The 23,207-nt window shown below is 69.4% G+C and overlaps 1 protein-coding gene across 5 annotated transcripts in view; it reads left to right on the plus strand.

Annotated features, from left to right (window-relative positions):
• AGRN (agrin) overlaps positions 1 to 23,207 on the plus strand; it is a 35,454-nt gene that overhangs the window by 9,448 nt on the left and 2,799 nt on the right. Inside the window, exons 3-35 of one of the 5 annotated variants that reach the window (XM_069464669.1) lie at positions 4,136 to 4,183; positions 9,512 to 9,727; positions 10,026 to 10,250; positions 10,325 to 10,549; positions 10,710 to 10,916; positions 11,888 to 12,106; positions 12,181 to 12,375; positions 12,463 to 12,663; positions 12,751 to 12,899; positions 12,976 to 13,081; positions 16,115 to 16,231; positions 16,315 to 16,479; positions 16,660 to 16,803; positions 16,892 to 17,016; positions 17,085 to 17,190; positions 17,279 to 17,605; positions 18,014 to 18,151; positions 18,525 to 18,652; positions 18,816 to 18,930; positions 19,012 to 19,131; positions 19,204 to 19,548; positions 19,627 to 19,819; positions 20,050 to 20,265; positions 20,541 to 20,770; positions 20,865 to 20,999; positions 21,211 to 21,307; positions 21,389 to 21,553; positions 21,638 to 21,749; positions 21,937 to 21,948; positions 22,149 to 22,265; positions 22,361 to 22,553; positions 22,627 to 22,714; positions 22,881 to 22,904. In XM_069464669.1, the coding sequence (XP_069320770.1) occupies positions 4,136 to 4,183; positions 9,512 to 9,727; positions 10,026 to 10,250; positions 10,325 to 10,549; positions 10,710 to 10,916; positions 11,888 to 12,106; positions 12,181 to 12,375; positions 12,463 to 12,663; positions 12,751 to 12,899; positions 12,976 to 13,081; positions 16,115 to 16,231; positions 16,315 to 16,479; positions 16,660 to 16,803; positions 16,892 to 17,016; positions 17,085 to 17,190; positions 17,279 to 17,605; positions 18,014 to 18,151; positions 18,525 to 18,652; positions 18,816 to 18,930; positions 19,012 to 19,131; positions 19,204 to 19,548; positions 19,627 to 19,819; positions 20,050 to 20,265; positions 20,541 to 20,770; positions 20,865 to 20,999; positions 21,211 to 21,307; positions 21,389 to 21,553; positions 21,638 to 21,749; positions 21,937 to 21,948; positions 22,149 to 22,265; positions 22,361 to 22,553; positions 22,627 to 22,714; positions 22,881 to 22,904 (5,203 nt within the window). Of the gene's footprint in view, positions 1 to 3,409; positions 3,558 to 4,135; positions 4,184 to 9,511; positions 9,728 to 10,025; positions 10,251 to 10,324; positions 10,550 to 10,709; positions 10,917 to 11,887; positions 12,107 to 12,180; positions 12,376 to 12,462; positions 12,664 to 12,750; positions 12,900 to 12,975; positions 13,082 to 16,114; positions 16,232 to 16,314; positions 16,480 to 16,659; positions 16,804 to 16,891; positions 17,017 to 17,084; positions 17,191 to 17,278; positions 17,606 to 18,013; positions 18,152 to 18,310; positions 18,377 to 18,524; positions 18,653 to 18,815; positions 18,931 to 19,011; positions 19,132 to 19,203; positions 19,549 to 19,626; positions 19,820 to 20,049; positions 20,266 to 20,540; positions 20,771 to 20,864; positions 21,000 to 21,210; positions 21,308 to 21,388; positions 21,554 to 21,637; positions 21,750 to 21,936; positions 21,949 to 22,148; positions 22,266 to 22,360; positions 22,554 to 22,626; positions 22,715 to 22,880; positions 22,905 to 23,207 lie in introns of those variants that run through there. The other 4 variants (XM_069464671.1, XM_069464667.1, XM_069464668.1 and 1 more) reach the window with 4 other exon arrangements.

Below are 23,207 nucleotides of genomic sequence, written 5' to 3' on the forward strand. Positions count from 1 at the left end.
TGTATAACATCCAGCGTGTGCAGGTGGGGGGAGTATCCAGTGTGTACAGGTAGAGGGGGACAGCCAACCTGTGCAGGTCGGGGGGGAACATCCAGTGTGTTCGAGTAAGGGGGGGCATCCAGCATTGCAGGTGAGGGGGACATCCAGCGTGTGCAGGCAGGTGTGTGCATGTATGTACCGTCATGATGGAGACCTGGAATACCTATTAGGTGGGCACGTGTGTGGCCACTCGCAGGTTGCTGTTAGGATGAGCCCAGCGACGCCTGTCCGGGGTCTTCTTTTCCTTCCTGGGCATGAGCCTGCGTGGGCTGTCGGGCTGGATGATTTTGTCTGAAGAGCTTAAAATAGCTGGACTATCCTGAGCTCCCCCCGCCCCAGTGCCCCTGCTGGGCCTGGGGCCTCAATGGCCCTTTGTCTCTGAAGGCATCCCCGCCCCAGTGGGGGGCTCAGGCAGGCCTGGGGCTGGGCGGGGCCAGGCTGCCTGCCTGTTCTCCAGCGGGCCCTGCGCCTCATCCCACAGTTGGTGGGGGCCAGCCAGGCCCCCGCATGTGGGCATTCAGGCCAGCCTGTTGGGACCCCACTGCTGGCAGATCCCAGGGTCTGTGTGGGGGCAGAGTTCCCAGGCAATGTTTGAGGCTCCCTTTCAGCCCTGCCCCTCCCCCCACGTTGGTTCTGTGCCCCCCTCCCCCTGCAGAGCCCCTCATGGCTACAGGTGGCAGCAGCCTGCGTGTGTGTGTGTGTGTGTGTGTGTGTGTGTGTATGTGTGCGCGCTGGGCGTTGCCAGGGGTTGGACTGTGGCACTGACCTGGGGCCCCCTCTGAGCCGGGCAGTGAGTACAGATGGGAACATGTGTGTGAACCGCCCTGGGCTCTCCCCGGCTCCTCCTTTCCTCCTGCTAAGCTCTGCCCTGGGGAGATAAAAAGTCAGACCCTGGCCTGGGTGCTCAGGGAGGCAGCATGGCCGGACATGTCATCGTGGTGTGGACAGTGCCAAGGTCCAGCAGGGTGGGGTGGTGGAGTAGTAGCTCCCCCCAGAGAGGGCGAGGCCAGTGGGGGGGGTGGGGAGCGGTTTAATGGATTGCTGCTCTGGGCTTTGTTTGTTCATTAGAACACTGGTTCCAGGGCCCTGGGGAAACCTGAAGATCTCCAGCCTGGGTGATGGGGCAGGGTGACTCGGTGACTCCTGTGTGGCATGTGCTGTTTGTGTGCCTGGCTGTGAGACAGAAAGGAATCCACGGAGAGGGAACTCGCAAGCTAGGGTGGCACTGCTGGGATGGGATGAAGGAACTTGGGGGGCGGGCTCGTGGAGAAGCCCACCTGCCCAGGAAGACTGAGCAGGGTGGAGGCTGCAGGGACAGGGAGGGACCCTGGAGGGTCCAGATGGAGGCCGTGGGGGGTGGGAAGTGCAGGTTCCAGGGCCAGGGCAGATGGGCCCCCAGGAGGTGGGTGTGGTCAGTGCTGCTTTCCCAGGATGGACCCAGGAGGCCTGAGCGTGGCCAGGGCTGGCACTGGTTGCCCAGGCAACCTGCCGCCGCGGTGTGTGGGATGTGAGTGCGGCTGGCTGTGTGGCAGGGCCAACAAGTGTCAGTCAACAGTGGTCAGCGGCCGTGGGAGGGGACTCGGAGGGGTCCCGGGGCCTGGCGGAGGAGACCCTCACGCCTGGGAGGACTTGCTTTCCTTGGGAGAACCGCCCCCAGGCTCAAATGGAGGTGGGGTAGGCGCCGGGGTCATTGCAGGGACACTGGGCGTGTGACCAGGTCCGGGCTGGAAGGGGCTGCGGAGCGGGGCGGGCGTCTCTCCCGAAGGGCTGCAGGTGGTGGAGAGGGTGCGGCCCAAGGTCCTGGTCACGGGGGTGGTCACCTAAGCGCTCCTGGCTGAGGAAGGTGGAAGTGACTGTTGTGGACAGTAGGGGTGGCGCGCAGGACCCTCGCCGACCTCCTGGAGCCCCCACGCTTGGAGGGGCCAGGGAAAAGGGCGACCTCGGGCGGGCGGTGGAGACGCGGGACTGGAGGACGGGGGAGGGGCAGGGACGCCCGCCCCCGCCGTGACGTCACGGCCCCAGCGTTCTTGGCAGCCTCTCGGGGGCGCTCCAGGCTCGCGGGACCTGCCGGGAGTCCCGGCGGCTATTTGCATATGGCTTATTTGCATTGGGTCATTTGCATGTTCCCTCTCCGCCCGGAAGGGAGCTGGGGGTGCGCGGGCAGCTTGGGGTGTCGCCATCAGTTCATAGAGGGGTGGGCGAGGCGGCCTCTGGGCCCGTCATCTCAGCCACCCTCGGGCTTGCACCCACCTGGAGACCCCCAGGGCCCGCGGGGCCAGGGAAGCGCTCGCGCGCACCCGCACGACGACACGCGCACCCACGCGCGCGCCCCGAGCCGGTCCTCCAGCCCGGTCTTCGGTGCGGGCCGAGCCCCGCGCAGGGAATCGGATTAACCCTGGGGAGGCCCCGCCGAGCACCTGCTCTGCGCCCCGGCGCCGCCCGAGCCCCCAGCCCCGGCCACAGCCCCGGCTGCGCCCTGCACCCCAGCGCCCCCCGCCGCGCCCCAGGGCCGCCCGCCCCGCACCCCAGCGCCCCCAACCCCGGCCGCGCCGCGCACCCCAGCGCCCCCAGCCCCAGCCCCCGCCGCGCACCCCAGCGCCCCCAACCCCGGCCGCGCCGCGCACCCCAGCGCTCCCAACCCCGGCCGCGCCCCGCTCCCCAGTGCTCCCAGCCCGCTCCCCGCCCCGCACCCCAGTGCCCCCAGCCCCGCACCCCGACCCTGGCCCTTTTGTGCCGTGTTTCCTGGCTGCGCCGCGTCCTTGCCCACCGACCCTCTCTGCTCGGCGAGCTGCGACTCCCCGCGGACGCCGGGGTCCCCGGAGGCGGCTTCCTTTGTCTGCGCTCCCCGCCCTCCTCCGCGGCGCCCTCGCCCCTCACTCACCGCCCAGCCCGCGAGGGCGAGGGGATTTGCGGGCGGCGCTTTATTCTGCCTCCCGCTCGCTGCCATCGCCGCTCCGCCTCTGCCGGGGAAGAGCCGCCCAGACCCTCCTTCCCTGCCGCCGCGGACCCCTGCAGCCGGCGCCCTGCAGCCGGCGCCGCCGGGCCCCAGGGGCTCCGGGAAGGCTGAGCGCAGCGGGAGAGCCGCTGGCCGGGCCGGGGTGTGGACCGCAGGAGTGGCTGCCTCCGCGTCCAAATTGGGGATTTCTACTCCCGGATAATTCTACACACCTCCTATAATGAGCCTGAAGAGCTCCGGAGGGGGCCTGGCGCCCCTGCCTGGGGCTGGGGCTGGGGCTGGGGCTGAACTTTGAGCACAGGTGCTGTCCGCTGCCCCAGGGGTCCCAGAATGGGGACAGTAGCCCTGAAGAGGCCCAAAGGCACTCCGTGAGGACCCCCCACGCCCCAGGAGAGGGGCCGAGGAGCCCAGGCCATGCCTCCACTGCCGCTGGAGCGGGACCCCCGGCAGCAGCCTGGTGTCTCCCTGCTGGTGCGCTACTTCACGATCCCCTGCAACGTCTGCCTGATCCTGCTGGCCACATCCACTCTGGGCTTGGCCGCGCTGCTGTTCCTCAACACCTGTATGTGGCTGCCGGGCGTGGCCGCCCCACCTGCCCAGCGGGCTGCTTCTGCTTTCTGCTGGCCGAGCTCCACCTGCTGCAAGGGCTGGAGGGCAGGCGGGGTGCAGAGTGGCCTGGGGCTGTTACATGGCTCGGGTGGCCCACCTGCATCTTCTGGGGATGGGTTGTGTTCCCTCGGGAACCCTGGGGGGCCTCTGGAGGCCTGTCCGTGAGCTCTTGGGGGGGTTGACCCTCAGCCTGAGCTGCAGAAACATTTCCTGTGGGAGTTGGGGGCCGAGGGGCAGCTGGCCACGTTGGGAGGTGCAGGGGGAGGGGCTGGGCTGGACTCTCCTCAGGAAGCCGTAGTTGCCGGCACCCCAGCCGCTGGGGCCCCACCTGATAGGGTCAGGCTTGACCATGCAGCTGCGGGGGCAGAGAAGAGCCAGGGCCGCTGCTTCCCGGCCTCCCCAGCCTGGATGTCTGGGGCTGGGCGGGGAGGGGTGTGGGAGGGCACGGTGCTCCTTCCAGGCCGGGCAAAGGGACGGGATAGGGAAAGACCTGCTCAGAGACGCCTAACTCAGAGATTTGTTTTTTCCCAGACAAACCCGGGACTCACTTTACCCCAGCACCTCCGACGCCAGCTGATGGTGAGTGGGGCCGAGCTTGGGGGTGTCAGGTGGGCTGTGGCATGCTTGGGGATCAGGGGATCAGGGGCCACCTACCAGGTGTGGTCAGTGTGTCTGCAAGGGGAAGAAGCTGGACTGGAGAGCCTGGTCCTTCCTGGGGGCCCGGGCCTGGGGGCACAAATGTACAGCTCTGTCTTCTCTGGGCGTCAGCAGCCTCAGCCTCAGAATTGGGAACAAGTCCTGGAACCCACAAGTGGAGCTGACGACAGGCAACACGTGCAGGGTGGGGGTGGGAGTGGGTGGGTTGGGGCAGTGGGGTCAGTCTGGTTGGGGGGCTTCCTTTCCTTTGTCCTCCTCCCTGTTGAGGAGGGGGTGGGGCTGGACAGAGGCTGGAGGTGGACAGACGGGAGGCCGGGCTGGGGGCGCGGGAGGGCGCCGGCCTGCTGACAGCTGTGTGAGGAGGGGCCGGGCGGGCTGGAGGGTACCCTGTGGGGGGTGGGGGGCTGGGCAGTGCTGCTGACCCGCCCTGTGGGCTGGGCCTGGCTCCCAGTGGGGCTGCTGGCGTGTGGGCCGCAGCGGTCAGGGGGGGTGTGAGGGAAAGTGAGGAAGTGGTTAGGGCTGCTCGGGGCAGGGCTGGGAGGCTCTTGGCGCCCTCGGAGCCCGGGGTCCTCTCCAGCAGGTGGGGAAGCACCTGTCCCATCGCTGGGTCCCCTGGTGGGCGGGTACCTGTGCGGGTGCACAGAAGCCACATCTACAGGCTTGTCTGTATGGGGGGGGCAGAGTGGGTCTGTCCCGACTAGGACCTGGGATAGGATGATGGCATCGGGGCTCCTGCAGCGGTTGGGGGTGGGGACTGCAGGTCTGGTTCTGGGGACTGGGCCACAGGCTTTCCCTGGATGGGCCCCTGGCTAGCACAGGTAGTCTGGGTTCCTTCCTGGGTCTCGGGAGCGGGGCACGACTGCTGGAGGTGGGCTGCACCGGCGGGGAGCCCTCCTTCTCTCTGTCCACAGCCCTGTGGTGCCCGCCTTGTGCTGGGAGGTTGGGGGGGCAGGGGGTGCTCAGGGGTCTGAGAGGCGGGGAGCGGGGTCTGGGCACCCAGTAGCAGCAGCTGGATTCAGGGGCACAGGGTTGAAGGCTCTCCTGTGCTTCGTTGGTGGCCGTCCAGGCGGGGGTCATCTGCAGCCAGCTGCCCTCTACTCCGGAGGCCGCGGTGCTCCCAAGCTGTAGTGTGCTCTCTTGGCTGATGGGGCTCCCCGTCCCAGGGGCCCTGGCCAGGGTCTGCACCAGGGGTGGGAGTGAGGGGTAGTGGCCGTGGGGGTCCCACCCTGGCCCTGGGTTCTGCCTCTGCCTTCTCCTCTGGGGCCCCCAGCCCCAGTCCCAACAGCCACACCCCACCTCAGGCTGTTCCCACAAGATCCTTAAGGCTCCTCCGAGCAACTGGCCCGTCCTGGGTTGTGGGCAGGGGAGACCTGTCTGCATGGCCAGGGTGCTTGGGGCCAGCGTGGCCTTGTAGGGGTGTGAGCCTGTGGCCCCCAAGGGGCCTCCACCTGGGGTGTTGCTGTTCCCCCTCCTAAGACACAGAAGCCCTTTGGGTGTGTGCCCCGAGGTATTTGGGGGGCACGGAGTGGCAGGAACCTGTGGCAGCCTGCTTGTCCCACAAGACCCCGTTGCTCCTGGCAACCCCTGGACTAGGGGCAGGAGGGTGTGACTCAGACAAGTCCCCCCGTCTCTTAGGAAGAGGCCCAACCCTCCCAGTGGGACAGGCCACGTGGAGGAGGAAGGTCTTTGCTGGGTGGGGCCTGTGGGCAAGGGGCTTGGAGCTACCTGGATTTAAAGACCTGGCTGGGGGGGAGGTCACCCTCCTCAACATCCTCAGCCCCCTCTCCGGAAGCCCAGAGGCTGGTGAGCTGTGGGACCCACCGCTGCACACCTGGGTCCCACATCTACACCCCACCCCACTGCACACTCAGGGACGGCTACACGCCATGGCCATTGCCATGTGATACGTGTCTAGCTGTGGCCACAGGCGGGGCTGGGGCATCAGCTCCCTCCCCCGGCCCACCCGAGACCAGAGAGGGAGTTAAATATACCCGAACGGGCGGCTATAAAAAGCCGCTGCCGCCTCCAGCGACGCTGCGTGTTGTGAGGGGGGCTTGGGCACGCAGCAGAAGGGATTGCGTGGGGGGCTGAGTGGCTGGGGGGGCTCCCACAGGAGGCCGAGCCAGGGCAGGCGTGGCAGAGGTGCACCCCGGGGTACTCCGGAGCTGACCTGTGAGGGACTCAGGGCTCACGGGTGCCCAGGTGTGCCGCTTGCGTTGCTGAGGCTGCACAGGCGGCGGCCAGGTGCACAGACGGTCTGAGCCCAGCCCTGCCGTCCGGTAGCAGCGTCGCTCTGTCGGGGCCTCAGCTGTGCCTCAGCTTCCTCCCCTGCCGAGGGGCTTGAGGGTGTCGTGGGGGGGGGTGCCCAAGTGGTGCCTGACGCACACAGGGTGTGGCTGCTGTGATGTGCTGTGCCTGCGCCTGTGTGAAGGTGTGCACGTGCAGTACACGTGTGGACATGTGCACACACGTGTGTGCCTGCACTTGTGTGAAGGCGTGCATGTGCAGTGCATGTGTGGACACGTGCACACGCGTGTGCCTGTGCCTGTGTGAAAGTGTGTGTGTGCAGTACATGTGCACACGTGTGTGCCTGTGAGAAGGTGTGCACGTGCAGTGCATGTGTGGACGTGTGCACACATGTGTGCCTGTGCCTGTGTGAAAGTGTGTGCAGTACATGTGTGGACATGTGCACACACGTGTGCCTGTGCCTGCGTGAAGGCATGTACGTCCAGGGCACATGTGGACATGTGCACACGTGTGTGCCAGTGCCTGTGTGAAGGCGTGCATGTGCAGTACATGTGTGGACATGTGCACACGTGTGTGCCAGTGCCTGTGTGAAGGCATGCATGTGCAGTACATGTGTGGACATGTGCACACACGTGTGTGCCAGTGCTGCACTTGTCTGCAGATGGTGTTTGTGCCTGTGCAACCAAAAAACTCACCAGGAGCCTCTACGATCTCTAGGGGGTTCTGTGGGGAGGTGGGCCTCGACCAGGTGCAGGCAGCCCCTCACCTGACCCCACCGTGTGAGCGTGCGGCTGGGGGTCTCCCTGGAGGCAGTGATGCTTGAGCTGAGTCCTGAGACATCTTTTCAGCGTGGACTGGGGACAGGAGCAGGGATCAGCACCCCGTTCTCTGCGCCTTGGCTTTGCTACCTCATGTCATCAAATGCTATAGCCCTGGGAGCCGGCAGGTGTCCCCCACTCACAGCTGGGGCGACTTCCCGAGGGAAGCTGACTCCCAAAGTTCGTGCAGCCAGTGGTGGGAGAGCCCAGACCTGAACCCGCCCACCAGACCAAGGTGGGAGCCATTGCTCAGCTCTGCTCAGCAGCCCCTGGGGCTCCTGGGGGTCTCTGCACTGCCCTTGGCCACAGCAGAGCCTATCTGGGACGTATGGTCTCTGGTCTGCCACCCCAAGCCCTCGTCCTCTGTGCCCCTGGCCAAGTGCCCTGGCCGGGCTCATCTGGGGTTAGCTGCCATCATCATCACCTTCCTCCCCAGGTCTTGGGGAGACACAGCAGAGCCTTTGGCTGGGCTGAGGAGGGAGGTACAGGTTTCAGTGGGTGAGGAACTGGTGTCCCTGGCCATGAGGTTGGGACCCTGGGGGAGGTCTGGCTGGGCCAGGGTGGCCAGAGGGCTGAAGAAGGCTGAGCCCAAGGAGCAGACATACAGCAAGCGGCCAAGGAGCCCAGGCCCACAGAGGTGACCAGGTCCCTGGCCGTGGGGGGGTGGCACCCTGCCGGGGAGCTTGGTCAGCAGGTCCAGCTGAAGAGAACAGCCGCCGGGCATCAGCCGGTGCCTGTTGGATTTGGCTGGGGGGTGCGCCGAGGGCGGGAGAGGGCCCAGTGGCGGGGGGCGCCCAGGGCGGGAGGACAGGGAAGGGGAGGAGGAGCCGTGGTGCACATGGCTGGAGTCTGGTTGGAGCCAGGACAGGGGCGGCGGAGGCTGAGAACAGTTCTTATCCCTGTACTCAGGATGGGATAGGACATAGTGCTGTGTGTGGGCCCCTCTGCAAGTAACCCCCAGCCCGACCCCTGCTGCTCCTGTGCACAGGAGGAGACACAGGCACAACAGCATGACAAGCTGTGGGTCCCATGGTGGGTGGAGACAGGGTGGGCAGTCTGTCTGCAGCGTCAGAGGAGCGGCAGGGGGGCGGGGCCCCTGTTCACTCAGCCTTCTGGGGTGGGCTGGGGACACCAGACAGACACCACCAGAGTCTGGGGTGGGCTGTTGCCATGGCAACAGCTGGCTCTAGCTCCTAGTGCTCCCCACCCTGCTGGGAGTTGGGGGGTTTCCTCCTGCCTCACTTCCCACGCCTGCTGGGAGGTGACGGGAAGGCCATCCTGCTCCCTTTGCTGTCACTTATTAATGATAATGGGACCCAGTTAAGCATTTACTAGGTCCAGACAGCTGCGGCCTGTCCCTTCCCATGCTGTGCTCCTGGGGCTGTCCCCGGGGCTGTCCCCAGCGGCTCTGGGCTCGCCTGTCCGTCTGCCTTCTTCCCCGGAGCTCAGGCACTGAGAGCGGGCCCCTCCGCGAGCACCCCTCGTCTGCATGTGGGGAGCGGCCCCTCCAAGGCCGAGGTCAAGGTCCCCGATGGGACGTGTGCCGGGCACTGTGGCCTGCAGTGTTGACGTCTAACGTGTTAGAGAACAGAGTGACAAACCTTCCTGAGAAGGTCGCCGTTGACAGGCAGGGGGTGGGGGGCAGATAGTGGGACAGCAGAGGCCGGGGCAACACTGGGCAGGGCCGGGCAAGGCGGGGGAAGGGCAAAGACAGGCCCTGGGGGCCCAGTGGGCGGGAGGGAGGGAGGAGCTGGCCTGAGACCTGGCCTCTGGCCCCTCGCCTGGGTGGGACCTCTTGGGAGGTGGCAGCAGTGCCCAAGAAGGGTCCCCGAAGGCTCTCAGGCCTGGGCGCTGAGGGTGTCAGGGGAGGGGCCCTGGTGCTGATGTGGGTGGGGTTGTGATGGAGATGGCAGGGCCGTCTCTGCGGCGGCACTTGGGGGGGGGTTCCCATCTCTGGGGACCAGCTGCGGGAGAGCCCCCTCCACGGCCGCAGGGCTGGGGCGCGGGGAGAGTGCTTCCCCATCCTGGTGCGTGGGGCCTGTGAGCGTGGCCGCTGGTGGAGCACTGGTGGACGCGGGTGGCTGCGTGCGTGGGGGGTCAGTGCACGGTCTCACGGGCGGTGGGCGTGGGAGCAGGCGCCCTGGTGGCCGGTCCTGACCAGACCCTCCCCCCGTCCCACCCGCAGCGTGCCGGGGAATGCTGTGCGGCTTCGGTGCAGTGTGCGAGCCCAGCGCGGAGGGGCCGGGCCGGGCCTCCTGCGTGTGCAAGAAGAGCGCGTGCCCCAGCGTGGTGGCGCCGGTGTGCGGCTCCGACGCCTCCACCTACAGCAACGAGTGCGAGCTGCAGCGGGCGCAGTGCACCCAGCAGCGGCGCATCCGCCTGCTCCGCCGCGGGCCCTGCGGTGGGCGCTGCGTGGGGGGCGGGCCCTGCGTGGGGGCGGGCCCTGCGTGGGGGGCGGGCCCTGCGTGGGGGGCGGGCCCTGCGTGGGGGGCGGGCCCTGCGTGGGGGGCGGGCCCTGCGTGGGGGGCGGGCCCTGCGTGGGGGGCGGGCCCTGCGTGGGGGGCGGGCCCTGCGTGGGGGGCGGGCCCTGCGTGGGGGGCGGGCCCTGCGTGGGGGGCGGGCCCTGCGTGGGGGCGGGCCCTGCGTGGGGGGCGGGCCCAGAGGGGGCCTGGCATGACCTACACCGACCCCACCAACAGGGTCCCGGGACCCCTGTGCCAATGTGACCTGTGGCTTTGGCAGCACCTGTGCACCCTCAGCCGACGGGCAGTCAGCCTCCTGCCTGTGCCCCACGACCTGCCGGGGCGCCCCCGAGGGCACCGTGTGCGGCAGCGACGGCGCCGACTACCCCAGCGAGTGCCAGCTCCTGCGCCGCGCCTGCGCCAAGCAGGAGAACGTCTTCAAGAAGTTCAGTGGCCCCTGTGGTGAGTGCCGCGCGCTTGCAGCCGGGCTCTGCGGGCAGGCGACGGCCCCTGACTCCTGCCCTTTCGACCCGCAGACCCCTGCCAGGGAGCCCTCGCTGACCTGAGCCGCAGCTGCCGCGTGAACCCGCGCACGCGGCGCCCGGAGATGCTTCTGCGGCCGGAGAGCTGCCCTGCCCGGCAGGCGCCAGTGTGTGGGGACGATGGCGTCACCTACGAAAACGACTGTGTCATGGGCCGCGTGGGCGCTGCCCACGGCCTCCTCCTCCAGAAAGTGCGCTCCGGCCAGTGCCAGCCTCAAGGTGGGTGGCTCCCGGGGCCGGGCCCCCCTGCCCCACTGTCCCTGCGGGCCTGCTGTGTCCCCGCCGCCTTGCGTGCCCGTGGGTCCCACGTACAGCCGGGGTGGGAGGGCAGGGGCTGGCGGGGGCTCTGGCCTCTCTGTGACGTCTGTGCCCCCCCCAGACCAGTGCCCGGAGCCCTGCCGCTTCAACGCCGTGTGCCTGTCCCGCCGGGGCCGCCGCCACTGCTCCTGCGACCGTGTCACCTGTGACGGGGCCTACAGGCCTGTGTGTGCCCAGGATGGGCACACGTATGACAACGACTGCTGGCGCCAGCAGGCCGAGTGCCGGCAGCAGCGCGCCATCCCCACCAAGCACCGGGGCCCGTGTGGTGAGCGCCCTGGGGTGGGGTCCAGGCGGGGGCGGGCTGGGCCTGCGTCGCTCGCTGTCCTGACATCACACACCATCGTCATCCCTCGTCATCCTCCTTCTGGGGTTCTGGGCGAGGGCTGGTCACGCTGGGAAGGCTCTGGGGGCTGGAGGCCGTCGGGGGGGTGTGCCTGGGCCGGGCCGGGGCGGAGGTGGGGGCCTTGGGCAGGCTCCCTGGTCTGCGCTCCCAGCCCTCCCTCGGTCTCCCTACACCGTACCCGGCCATGACACTGGGGTCCCAGACTCTTGGGGTCACGCAGCCAGCAGCTCCCTGAGAGGCAGGGTCCCGGTCAGAACCTGAGGGGTCGGCTGCCGTGCTCCGCCTGCCCCTGTGCGTCTTGGCCAGGGCACCGTCTTCCTGGCCTTTCTTCCTGCGTCTGTCTCCTCTCCGCGGTCCTCTCCTCCCTGTCGGCTCCGCCTCGTGTGTCTTCCAGCCTGACCCCTGGCAGGAGGAGGTGCCGGCCACCCACCCGGAGTCTGTGGCCCGAGGTCTGGCCCCGGCGCGGCGGGGGGGGGCGTGGCTCGCTGCTGCCTGGCCTGTGGCCCCCAGAGCAAGTGGACAGACACCACCTCCCCCTGCGGCCCCGGGTGTGACTCGGGGTGCAGACTGCTCCCCGCCATGGAGGGAGCCCCCGACACGCACGCGTGTCGTGCGGCTGCTGGTGGTCGGGGGTCAGGGGTCAGTGGCCAGGGCGGGCTGGGCAAGCCCGGCCCACAGCCACGCGGGCAGTCGTGAGCACTCCTGGGGCCGCCTGGGCCTGTGTCCCTGTCCGCCTGTGTCGTGCCTGTCCCTTCTCTGCTGTGTCCTGCATCTGGCTCTTCTCCCCGTTCGCTCTTCCTCCGCCATCCCCACCCCGGGAAGGGACTGCTGCGTGGGGCTGGGGGCTCGGCCCGAAGCCACGGGGGGCCCGCTGAGTGCCCGTGTCCCCCCAGACCAGGCCCCGTCCCCGTGCCGCGGGGTGCAGTGCGCGTTCGGGGCGACGTGTGCTGTGAAGAACGGGCAGGCGGCCTGCGAGTGCCAGCAGGCGTGCTCGGGCGTCTACGATCCCGTGTGCGGCAGCGACGGCGTCACGTACGGCAGCGCGTGCGAGCTGGCGGCCACGGCCTGCACCCTCGGGCAGGAGATCCGGGTGGCCCGCAGAGGACCCTGTGGTCAGTGGTGGGCGGGTGGGTCTGGTCGGGGGAGGGCTCTCCTGGTCGCCGTGGTGACAGAGCCCCCTCCCCAGACCGCTGCGGGCAGTGCCGCTTCGGAGCCCTGTGCGAGGCCGAGACGGGGCGCTGCGTGTGCCCCTCGGAATGCGTGGCCTCGGCCCAGCCCGTGTGCGGTTCCGACGGGCACACGTACGCCAGCGAGTGCGAGCTGCACGTCCACGCCTGCACACAGCAGATCAGCCTGCACGTGGCCTCGGCGGGACGCTGCCGTGAGTGGGGCTGTGGGGCCGGGCGGGCGGGGGTCCCTGCCTCCCCCAGCCGGGCCTGCAGACCCCGCCTGGCTCTTTCTCCTGCAGAGACCTGTGGAGACGCAGTGTGTGCCTTCGGGGCCGTGTGCTCGGCGGGGCAGTGCGTGTGTCCCCCGTGTGAGCGCCCCCCGCCCGGCCCCGTGTGCGGCAGTGACGGCGTCACCTACGGCAGTGCGTGTGAGCTGCGGGAAGCCGCCTGCCGTCAGCAGAGGCAGATCGAGGAGGCCCGGGCAGGGCCGTGCGAGCAGGGTGGGTCCAGGGCGCAGCTGGCCTGAGCCGCGGGGCACCAGCCTCAGACAGGGGCCCTGTGGGTGACGCAGTCCCCGCTCCCCACAGCCGAGTGTGGCTCCGGAGGCTCTGGCTCCGGGGAGGACGGCGAGTGTGAACAGGAGCTGTGCCGGCAGCGAGGTGGCATCTGGGACGAGGACTCGGAGGACGGGCCCTGCATCTGCGACTTCAGCTGCCAGAGTGTCCCGCGGAGCCCGGTGAGCCCCACCTGCCCGGGCTCCAGGCGGGCGGCGGGAAGGGCCGAGGCCGCCCACACTGACACCTCCCCTCCAGGTGTGCGGCTCAGACGGCGTCACCTACGGCACCGAGTGTGACCTGAAGAAGGCCAGGTGCGAGTCTCAGCAAGAGCTGTATGTCGCGGCCCAGGGAGCCTGCCGAGGTGCGTGGGCGCCGCGGGTGCGTGGGCAGCAGCCTCTGCTCCCATGTGCTCACTGGCATGAGGCGGGCTGCGTGTGTGTGCTGGGGAGGGCTGGCGTGTATGGTGCGTGTTCCTGTGTGAGCAGTGTGGCATGTGGGTGCGTGGGCAGCAGCCTCTGCTCACATGTGCACTGGCGTGAGGCGGGTGCGTGTGTGTGCTGGGGAGGGCTGGCGTGTATGGTGCGTGTTCCTGTGTGAGCAGTGTGGCATGTGGGTGCGTGGGCAGCAGCCTCTGCTCCCATGTGCTCACTGGCATGAGGCGGGGTGCGTGTGTGTGCTGGGGAGGGCTGGCGTGTATGGTGCGTGTTCCTGTGTGAGCAGTGTGGCATGTGGGTGCGTGGGCAGCAGCCTCTGCTCCCGTGTGCTCACTGGCATGAGGCGGGCTGCGTGTGTGTGCTGGGGAGGGCTGGCGTGTATGGTGCGTGTTCCTGTGTGAGCAGTGTGGCATGTGGGTGCGTGGGCAGCAGCCTCTGCTCCCATGTGCTCACTGGCATGAGGCGGGGTGCGTGTGTGTGCTGGGGAGGGCTGGCGTGTATGATGCGTGTTCCTGTGTGAGCAGTGTGGCATGTGGGTGCGTGGGCAGCAGCCTCTGCTCACATGTGCTCACTGGCATGAGGCGGGCTGCGTGTGTGTGCTGGGGAGGGCTGGCGTGTATGGTGCGTGTTCCTGTGTGAGCAGTGTGGCATGTGGGTGCGTGGGCAGCAGCCTCTGCTCCCGTGTGCTCACTGGCATGAGGCGGGCTGCGTGTGTGTGCTGGGGAGGGCTGGCGTGTATGATGCGTGTTCCTGTGTGAGCAGTGTGGCATGTGGGTGCGTGGGCAGCAGCCTCTGCTCCCATGTGCTCACTGGCATGAGGCGGGCTGTGTGTGTGTGCTGGGGAGGGCTGGCGTGTATGGTGCATGTTCCTGTGTGAGCAGTGTGGCATGTGGGTGCGTGGGCAGCAGCCTCTGCTCACATGTGCTCACTGGCATGAGGCGGGCTGCGTGTGTGTGCTGGGGAGGGCTGGCGTGTATGGTGCGTGTTCCTGTGTGAGCAGTGTGGCATGTGGGTGCGTGGGCAGCAGCCTCTGCTCCCATGTGCTCACTGGCATGAGGCGGGCTGCGTGTGTGTGCTGGGGAGGGCTGGCGTGTATGATGCGTGTTCCTGTGTGAGCAGTGTGGCATGTGGGTGCGTGGGCAGCAGCCTCTGCTCCCGTGTGCTCACTGGCGTGAGGCGGGTGCGTGTGTGTGCTGGGGAGGGCTGGCGTGTATGGTGGGTGTTCCTGTGTGAGCAGTGTGGCATGTGGGTGCGTGGGCAGCAGCCTCTGCTCCCGTGTGCTCACTGGTATGAGGCGGGCTGTGTGTGTGTGCTGGGGAGGGCTGGCGTGTATGGTGCGTGTTCCTGTGTGAGCAGTGTGGCATGTGGGTGCGTGGGCAGCAGCCTCTGCTCACATGTGCTCACTGGCGTGAGGCGGCTGCGTGTGTGTGCTGGGGAGGGCTGGCGTGTATGGTGCGTGTTCCTGTGTGAGCAGTGTGGCATGTGGGTGCGTGGGCAGCAGCCTCTGCTCCCGTGTGCTCACTGGCGTGAGGCGGGTGCGTGTGTGTGCTGGGGAGGGCTGGCGTGTATGGTGGGTGTTCCTGTGTGAGCAGTGTGGCATGTGGGTGCGTGGGCAGCAGCCTCTGCTCCCGTGTGCTCACTGGCATGAGGCGGGCTGTGTGTGTGTGCTGGGGAGGGCTGGCGTGTATGGTGCGTGTTCCTGTGTGAGCAGTGTGGCATGTGGGTGCGTGGGCAGCAGCCTCTGCTCACATGTGCTCACTGGCGTGAGGCGGCTGCGTGTGTGTGCTGGGGAGGGCTGGCGTGTATGGTGCGTGTTCCTGTGTGAGCAGTGTGGCATGTGGGTGCGTGGGCAGCAGCCTCTGCTCACATGTGCTCACTGGCGTGAGGCGGCTGCGTGTGTGTGCTGGGGAGGGCTGGCGTGTATGGTGCGTGTTCCTGTGTGAGCAGTGTGGCATGTGGGTGCGTGGGCAGCAGCCTCTGCTCCCGTGTGCTCACTGGCATGAGGCGGGCTGCGTGTGTGTGCTGGGGAGGGCTGGCGTGTATGGTGCGTGTTCCTGTGTGAGCAGTGTGGCATGTGGGTGCGTGGGCAGCAGCCTCTGCTCACATGTGCTCACTGGCGTGAGGCGGCTGCGTGTGTGTGCTGGGGAGGGCTGGCGTGTATGGTGCGTGTTCCTGTGTGAGCAGTGTGGCATGTGGGTGCGTGGGCAGCAGCCTCTGCTCACATGTGCTCACTGGCGTGAGGCGGCTGCGTGTGTGTGCTGGGGAGGGCTGGCGTGTATGGTGCGTGTTCCTGTGTGAGCAGTGTGGCATGTGGGTGCGTGGGCAGCAGCCTCTGCTCCCGTGTGCTCACTGGCGTGAGGCGGGTGCGTGTGTGTGCTGGGGAGGGCTGGCGTGTATGGTGCGTGTTCCTGTGTGAGCAGTGTGGCATGTGGGTGCGTGGGCAGCAGCCCCTGCTGGGCGCCAGGCCAGGCTGCGGTGTTGGGGGCTGCAGTGGGCCAGGTGGGGCTCTGCCCTCGGGTCTTTCTCTCTTGTGGGACAAACTGGCTGTGGTCCAATAAATGCACCAACTTTGTTACAAGTTTATGCTCATGCGTGTACACGGATGCATGTCTGCACGGGGTAAGTGTGTGGGAACGTGGGCAAACGTGCACCTTTCGTTGTACGTGAGCCGTCTCGCACAGTCGTTTTCTCAGCGTACGTGGGCTGTGTTTCCGTGATTTGGGGTATTCTGTGTACAGGGGGCTCTGTGTGTTCTGCGGGTTACTGCTCTTGCGTTTACAGACACGTCTTCACACGTGACGTGGTGGCCTCACCTGTGACCTCAGCCCTGGGCTCCCAGGCCCCGGCGGGAGCGGGCGTCGGGGCTGGGCGGTCATGGCTGAGGTTGGCAGAGGCAGGGTGGCCGGGCTGGGCGGCGTCCAGCGCTGCGTGAGGTCTGAGCCCTGTGCCCTGCCCTGCAGGCCCCACGCTGGCCCCGCTGCTGCCCGTGGCCCCCGCGCACTGTGCCCAGACCCCCTACGGCTGCTGCCAGGACAACGTCACTGCCGCCCGGGGTGTGGGCCTGGCCGGCTGCCCCAGTGAGTACCCGTGCGCGGCCCTGACCCCGGCCAGCCCAGGGCAGCCATGGGGCCGCGTGACCTGTCCTGCCTCGGCCCCACAGGTGTGTGTCAGTGCAACCCACACGGCTCCTACGGCGGGACCTGCGACGCGGCCACGGGACAGTGCTCCTGCCGCCCGGGCGTGGGTGGCCTCCGGTGCGACCGCTGTGAGCCTGGTTTCTGGAACTTCCGAGGCATCGTCACCGATGGCCGGAGTGGCTGCACCCGTGAGTGACGGGGCCCAGGCCTGTCCATGAGCCCAGTGCTCCTGCCTGTGTCCCCAGCCCCGTGCTGTCCTCTCACCTGCTCAGACCCTGGCCTGACGCACACCTGGCTGGGACTGGGCAGCGCCGGGGTGCAGGCCAGGCTGGGGGGGCTGCCCAGTGCGGACGTCAGGTCTCCCCCAGCCTGCAGCTGTGAGCCCCGGGGCGCCGTGCGGGACGACTGTGAGCAGATGACCGGGCTGTGCTCCTGCAAGCCGGGGGTGGCTGGTCCCAAGTGCGGGCAGTGTCCGGATGGCCACACCCTGGGCCCTGCTGGCTGCGAAGCAGGTGAGGAGCGGAGGGGCTGGTGCTGACCCAGGGCTTCCCGCACGCGGTGGGGCCGAGTGAGCCGGCGGTTCCCGTGTCTGTGCCCCAGCCCCTGTGGCCGGCGGGACCTGTGCGGACATGCGCTGCGAGTTTGGTGCGTCCTGCGTGGAGGAGGCTGGCTCCGCGCACTGCGCCTGCCCGACGCTTGCCTGTCCTGAGGCCAATGCCACCAAGGTGAGGGTGCCCACGGCGGGGGGCGGGTGGGAGAAGGCCCCGCCCGAGCATCCTTGCCCTGTGCCCAGGTCTGCGGGTCGGACGGAGTCACGTACGGCAACGAGTGCCAGCTAAAGACCATCGCCTGCCGCCAGGGCCTGCCCATCTCCGTCCGGAGCCCCGGCCCGTGCCAGGGTGAGGCCCACGGCCACCGCCCAGAACTGGCCAGGAAGCCCGACCCTGCCCTGACCCTGGCCCCACTGCAACCTCCCTGTCCTTGCAGAGGCTCCTGGCGCCCGCCCGACGCTTGTGCCCGTGACCAGCTCGGGGCTTGTCCTGAATGAGGCACTGCCACCCCCCCCCAGTGCCCTCCCCCTGGCTCCCGGCAGTACCCCCCGCAGCCGGCCTACCCGTCCACCCGCGTCACGGCCTCGGACAACGGCCAGCGTCCCCAGGACCACCCTGCGGCCTGTGCTGACTGTGCCCCCGACGGCACCCTCCCCTGCACCCAGCCTGGCCACGGCTGCCTTTGCCGAGTCCGGCAGCGCCGACGGGAGTGGAGACCAGGAGCTGAGCGGGGACCAGGAGGCCAGCGGGGGAGGCTCCGGGGGTGAGCAGGGCACGGGCGTGCGGGCAGCTCTGGGGTGGGCGGGACTCTGGAGCGCGGGGGCAGGTCTGGGGTGTGCAGGGCGGGACTCTGGGGTGTGGGGGAGGGGGCAGGTCTGGGGTGGGCGGGACTCCTGGATGGGGGGGCCCGCAGGTCTGGGGTGGGCGGGACTCCGGGACGCGGGGGCAGGTCTAGGGTGTGCAGGGCGGGACTCTGGGGTGTGGGGGAGGGGGCAGGTCTGGGGTGGGCGGGACTCTGGGGTGTGGGGGAGGGGGCAGGTCTGGGGTGGGCGGGACTCTGGGGTGTGGGGGAGGGGGCAGGTCTGGGGTGGGCGGGACTCCGGGACGCAGGCAGATGGGCAGGTCCAGGAGAGGCTCCACCTGGAGCTGGGCTGAGACTGCGCCTCCCCAGGACTTGAGCCCCCTGAGGGCAGCGGCGTGGTGACCCCAGGGCCGCCCGTGGAGCGGGCTTCCTGCTACAACTCGCCTTTGGGCTGCTGCGCGGATGGGAAGACGCCCGCGCTGGACGCGGAGGGCTCCAACTGCCCTGGTGAGTGTGTGGCCGGAGGCAGGTAGAGTGAGGATCAGCCTGGACGTGGCCGGGGTGCCCTCCCCACCCCTGGGCAGCAGGTCGGTACCGAGCGTGATGGTCTTGGGGATTCGGCACACGCACACGCGTGGTCTTTGGTCCCTGCACACGTGTGGTCAGGACGCATGCCTAACCCGTCTCTCTCGCTGCAAGCCGGCCTGGGCGCTGCTCCGAGGAGTCCGCCTGGTAACTGACGCCAGCCCTGCCCCGGGGTCCCCACTAACCTCACGACCATCTGACTAACATCCACCTGCCCTGCGTGTCTTGCTGCTGGGGCCTGGGCCGGCCGGGGGCCAGGTGGGGCCAGGAGGTCCTCACTGCCTCTCCCCTGCAGCCACCAAGGCCTTCCAGGGCGTGCTGGAGCTCGAGGGGGTCGAGGGCCAGGAGCTGTTCTACACGCCAGAGATGGCCGACCCCAAGTCGGAGCTGTTTGGGGAGACGGCCAGGAGCATCGAGAGCGCCGTAAGCAGGGCGTGGGGTGCGGGGCGGCCCGCCCGGCCACTAGCTGTGCCCGGGGACAGACCAGAGCGGCACCGGCACCGGGGCAGGGCCCGGCAGCCTGGAGGGGACCAGCTCCAGCAGGACCTGGGCGGCCCCCGAGTCACCGCCTCCGCCCTGCCCGCAGCTCGACGAGCTCTTCCGGAACTCCGATGTCAAGAAGGACTTCCGGAGCGTCCACCTGCGCGACCTGGGACCTGGCAGATCAGTCCGAGCCATTGTGGACGTGCACTTTGACCCCAGTGAGCCTCCCGGGTGTCTGTGGGAGCGGTGGGGGCTGGGGGCTGTGGGGGTGCTGCCTGCTCAGAGCCCCTCCTCCCCAGCCACAGCCTTCAGGGCTCCCGACGTGGGCCGGGCCCTGCTCCGGCAGATCCAGGCGGCCCGGCGCCGGTCCCTGGGGGTGAGGCGCCCGCTGCAGGAGCACGTGCGGTTCATGGACTTCGGTGAGCCCCCGTGTCCTGTCCCCCTCCCGCCCCTGCTCCCAGCAGACCCTGATGGCTGCCCCCCCCCCCCAGACTGGTTTCCTGCCTTCTTCACGGGAGCCACTGCCGCCGTGGCCACGGCCAGAGCCACCACTGTGGCCCGCCTGCCGTCTGCAGTGACCCCTCGGGCCCTGTACCCCAGTCACACGAGCCGGCCAGTCGGCAAGACCACCGCCCTGCCCACCACGCGCCGGCCCCCCACCACTGCCCCCAGCCGCGTGCCCGGACGCCGGCCTCTGCCCGCAGGCCCCCAGCAGTCCCCAAGGGCCTGCGACTCCCAGCCCTGCCTCCACGGGGGGACCTGCCAGGAGCAGGACTCGGGTGGGGACTTCAGCTGCAGCTGCCCGGAGGGCAGGGGCGGCGCCGTCTGTGAGAAGGGTAAGGGCGCGGCCGCCGGGAGGGGCTGGGGTGGGGTCCTCGGCGCTTCTCCAGCCGACGCTCCCCGTTGCTCTGCAGCTCTGCCCGCCCCGGTGCCAGCCTTCGGGGGCCGCTCCTTCCTGGCCTTCCCCACTCTCCGCGCCTACCACACGCTGCGCCTGGCACTGGAATTCCGGGCGCTGGAGCCGCAGGGGCTGCTGCTTTATAACGGCAACGCGCGCGGGAAGGACTTCCTGGCACTGGCGCTACAGGGCGGCCGCGTGCAGCTCAGGTGGGCGGGGCGGGGCTCACGGGGCGGGGCTCACGGGGCGGGGCTCACGGGGCGGGGCTCACGGGGCGGGGCTCACGGGGCGGGGCTTGGTGCTGGAGTACAGCTCAGGGGGCCGGGTGGGTGCAGCTGGCAGGGGGCGGGGCAGAGCCCAGGGGGGCCGGCAGAGCTGGGTGGGGCACGGCTCAGGGACAGGCCAGACCGGGGGTCCTGAGCGCCTGCTCCCGCCCCAGGTTTGACACGGGTTCCGGGCCTGCAGTGCTGACCAGCGCGGTGCCCATAGAGCCCGGCCGTTGGCACCGCCTGGAGCTGTCGCGGCACTGGCGCCAGGGCACCCTCTCGGTGGATGGTGAGACGCCTGTTCTGGGCGAGAGCCCCAGGGGCACCGACGGCCTCAACCTGGACACGGACCTGTTCGTGGGTGGCGTCCCTGAGGACCAGGCTGGCGTGTGAGCACCGCGGGCGGCGTGGCTCTGGCCTCTGGCTCGCAGGGGCATCCAAGAGGCCCAGTCTTACGAACAGTCAAGGGGGGAGGGCGTTGCCCTCTTTATGTCGCTGTGGCGGTGACCCCGCTCCTGACCCTGTCCTGGCTGGGAGGGGCTGGCCCCGACGTGCCTGGGCCCAGCCAGGTCCTAAGCGGCAGAGGGTTTGGGAACGGGGGTGTCCCTGAGCCCGGGCCTGGCCTGTCGGGTGTCCCTGACCCCCGTCCCCTTCCTGGCGGCAGGGTGCTGGAGCGGACTGCAGTCGGCACTGGCCTGAGGGGCTGCATTCGCCTGCTGGACGTCAACAACCAGCGGCTGGAGCTCGGCGGCTGGCAGGGGGCTGCGGCCCACGGCTCCGGAGTGGGCGAGTGCGGGGACCACCCCTGCCTGCCCAACCCCTGCCGCGACGGCGCCCCGTGCCAGGCCCTGCAGGCCGGCATGTTCCGCTGCCAGTGCCCGCCTGGCCGCTTCGGTGAGGGCGGGGCCCGGGGTGGGTGCTGGGGGTCCACGTGTCTGTGAGGGGTCTTAGGCCTCTTGGGACCCCCCTCCCGTCTCCCTCCCTCCAGGCCCGACCTGCGCGGAGGAGAAGAGTCCCTGCCGGCCGAACCCCTGCCACGGGGCAGCCCCGTGCCACGTGCTGCCCGAGGGGGGGGCCGCGTGCGAGTGCCCCCTGGGCCGTGGGGGTGCCCTCTGCCAGATAGGTGGGGGCGCGGGGCTCTCAGGGCGGGGTGGGGGCAGGCTGGGTCGGGGCCCACGTTCGGCCAGCTCTGGGCTTCAGCTCGGGTTGGGGTTTGGGTTGGGGCCCGGCCTCTCGTTAGGTTTTGAATCAGGCTCGGGGCTGGGGGGGGCCTGGGGGTGCAGGAGGCCCAGGGGCAGGGCCGGAGCCTGCGTGACTCTGCCCGGTCCCCACAGTCTCGGAGCCCGACGATGCGCGGCCCTTCCTGGCGGACTTCAGCGGCTTTTCCTACCTGGAGCTGAGCGGCTTACACACCTTCGGGCGGGACCTGGGGTCAGTGGGGGAGGGGCCGGCCCACCTCTGTCCACCGGTGGGGGGCGGGACGTGAGAGGCCCACGACCCCGCTGACCCCAGGGAGAAGATGGAGCTGGAGGTGGTGTTCCTGGCCCGCGGCCCCAGCGGCCTGCTGCTCTACAACGGCCAGAAGACGGACGGCAAGGGGGACTTCGTGTCCCTGGCGCTGCGCGACCGCCGGCTGGAGTTCCGCTACGACCTGGGCAAGGGGGCCGCCGTCATCAGGTGGGCGGGCGCGGGCGGGGCTGCTCCAGCGCGGGGCGGGCCGGGCGGGGGGCCGGGCCTGCTCACGCGCATCCCCCTCACCAGGAGCAAGGAGCCCGTCACTCTGGGCACCTGGACCCGCGTCTCGCTGGAGCGAAAGGGCCGCAAGGGCTCCCTGCGCGTGGGCGACGGTCCCCCAGTGCTGGGGGAGTCCCCGGTGAGTCCCCGCCAGGCGTGGGGCCAGGGCCCCTCCCTCCCTGCTGCCACTGCCGCCGCCTCCTCTTCCTGCAGGGCCTGGCCGCCCGCGGCTCTCACTGAACTGTCCTCTCTGTCTTGCTGTCCTCTGCTCCCCCTGCTCCCTGCTCCCTGCTCTCCTCCGCCACCCCCACGCCCTCGGATGTCAGAAATCCCGCAAGGTACCGTCCGCCCCCGTCTGGCTCGTCCGTCTCCGGCGCCTCCGCCCTAGCGTAGCTCCTTCCCCGACTAGGGACCCCGGTGTCCGTGTGGTCAACGCTGCCCCTAGCGAGGCCGGGCCGGGGGGCGTTGGGCGTCGCAGGGGTCGCCTGGCCTGGGACTCGGTGGCCCTCGCAGCCCCTCACCGGCGCGCCCCCCACAGGTCCCACACACCGTCCTCAACCTGAAGGAGCTGCTCTACGTGGGGGGGGCCCCCGACTTCAGCAAGCTGGCGAGGGCAGCCGCCGTGTCCTCCGGCTTTGACGGCGCCATCCAGCTGGTGCGTGGGGCGGGTGGGGCGGCAGAGTCCCCAGAGGGGTCTCCCTGCTCCCGGGGTCGGGGCGGCAGGGGAGACCGAGGCTCTCACCCCCGCAGGTCTCCCTGAGAGGCCAGCAGCTGCTGACCCAGGAGCACGTGGTGCGGGCCGTGGACGTCTCCTCCTTCGCGGACCACCCTTGCACCCGGACCTCGGGCCAGCCCTGCCTCCACGGGGCCTCCTGTGTGCCCAGGGAGGCCGCTTACGTGTGCCTGTGTCCCGGGGGCTTCTCGGGGCTGCACTGCGAGAAGGGTGAGCGCCGGCGGCAGGGGCTGGGCCGGACCCCCAGGCCCGCTGGGCCCAGCTCACCTCTCCGTCCTCTCAGGGCTGACAGAGAAGGCAGCGGGGGACCTGGACGCGCTGGCCTTTGACGGGCAGACCTACGTCGAGTACCTCAGCGCTGTGACTGAGAGGTAACTGGCCGCCACACACCCGGCCTCCGCCGCCCGCCCGCCTGTCCGTGCCCCGTGCAGGGCGGGTGCAGGACCCTGCAGGCACCCCGGCCCCGCGGCCAGGAGGGGAGGCCCGGCGCCCACCCGCCCCCTCCCTCCTCTCACCGTCTGTCTCTTTGTTTCCAAGCGAACTGACCAATGAGATCCCAGCGTAAGTAGCACCGGCCCCTCCCGCCCCACCGTTCTCTGCCCCGCCCCCCAGCCCTGAGCCCCACGAGGGCTGGACTGTCCATGGGGGGCCGGGGAGCTGTTCATGCTGCGTGGGGCTCAGTCTCCTGGCGCAGAAGGGGGGCGTGACCCCCCCGTCCTGGCTGCGGCCCGAAGGCTGCTCGCCTGACCCCCCCAGCCAACCCTAGCACCGAGGCACCAGCACAGGCGTGTCCAGGCGTGTGTATGTGTGAGCACATGTGTGTGTGTCCATATGTGCGTGTCTGGGTGTGTGCGTGTTTGTGTA

Source organism: Eulemur rufifrons, unplaced genomic scaffold, assembly GCF_041146395.1.
Source record: "Eulemur rufifrons isolate Redbay unplaced genomic scaffold, OSU_ERuf_1 scaffold_84, whole genome shotgun sequence".
Lineage (NCBI taxonomy): Eukaryota > Metazoa > Chordata > Mammalia > Primates > Lemuridae > Eulemur > Eulemur rufifrons.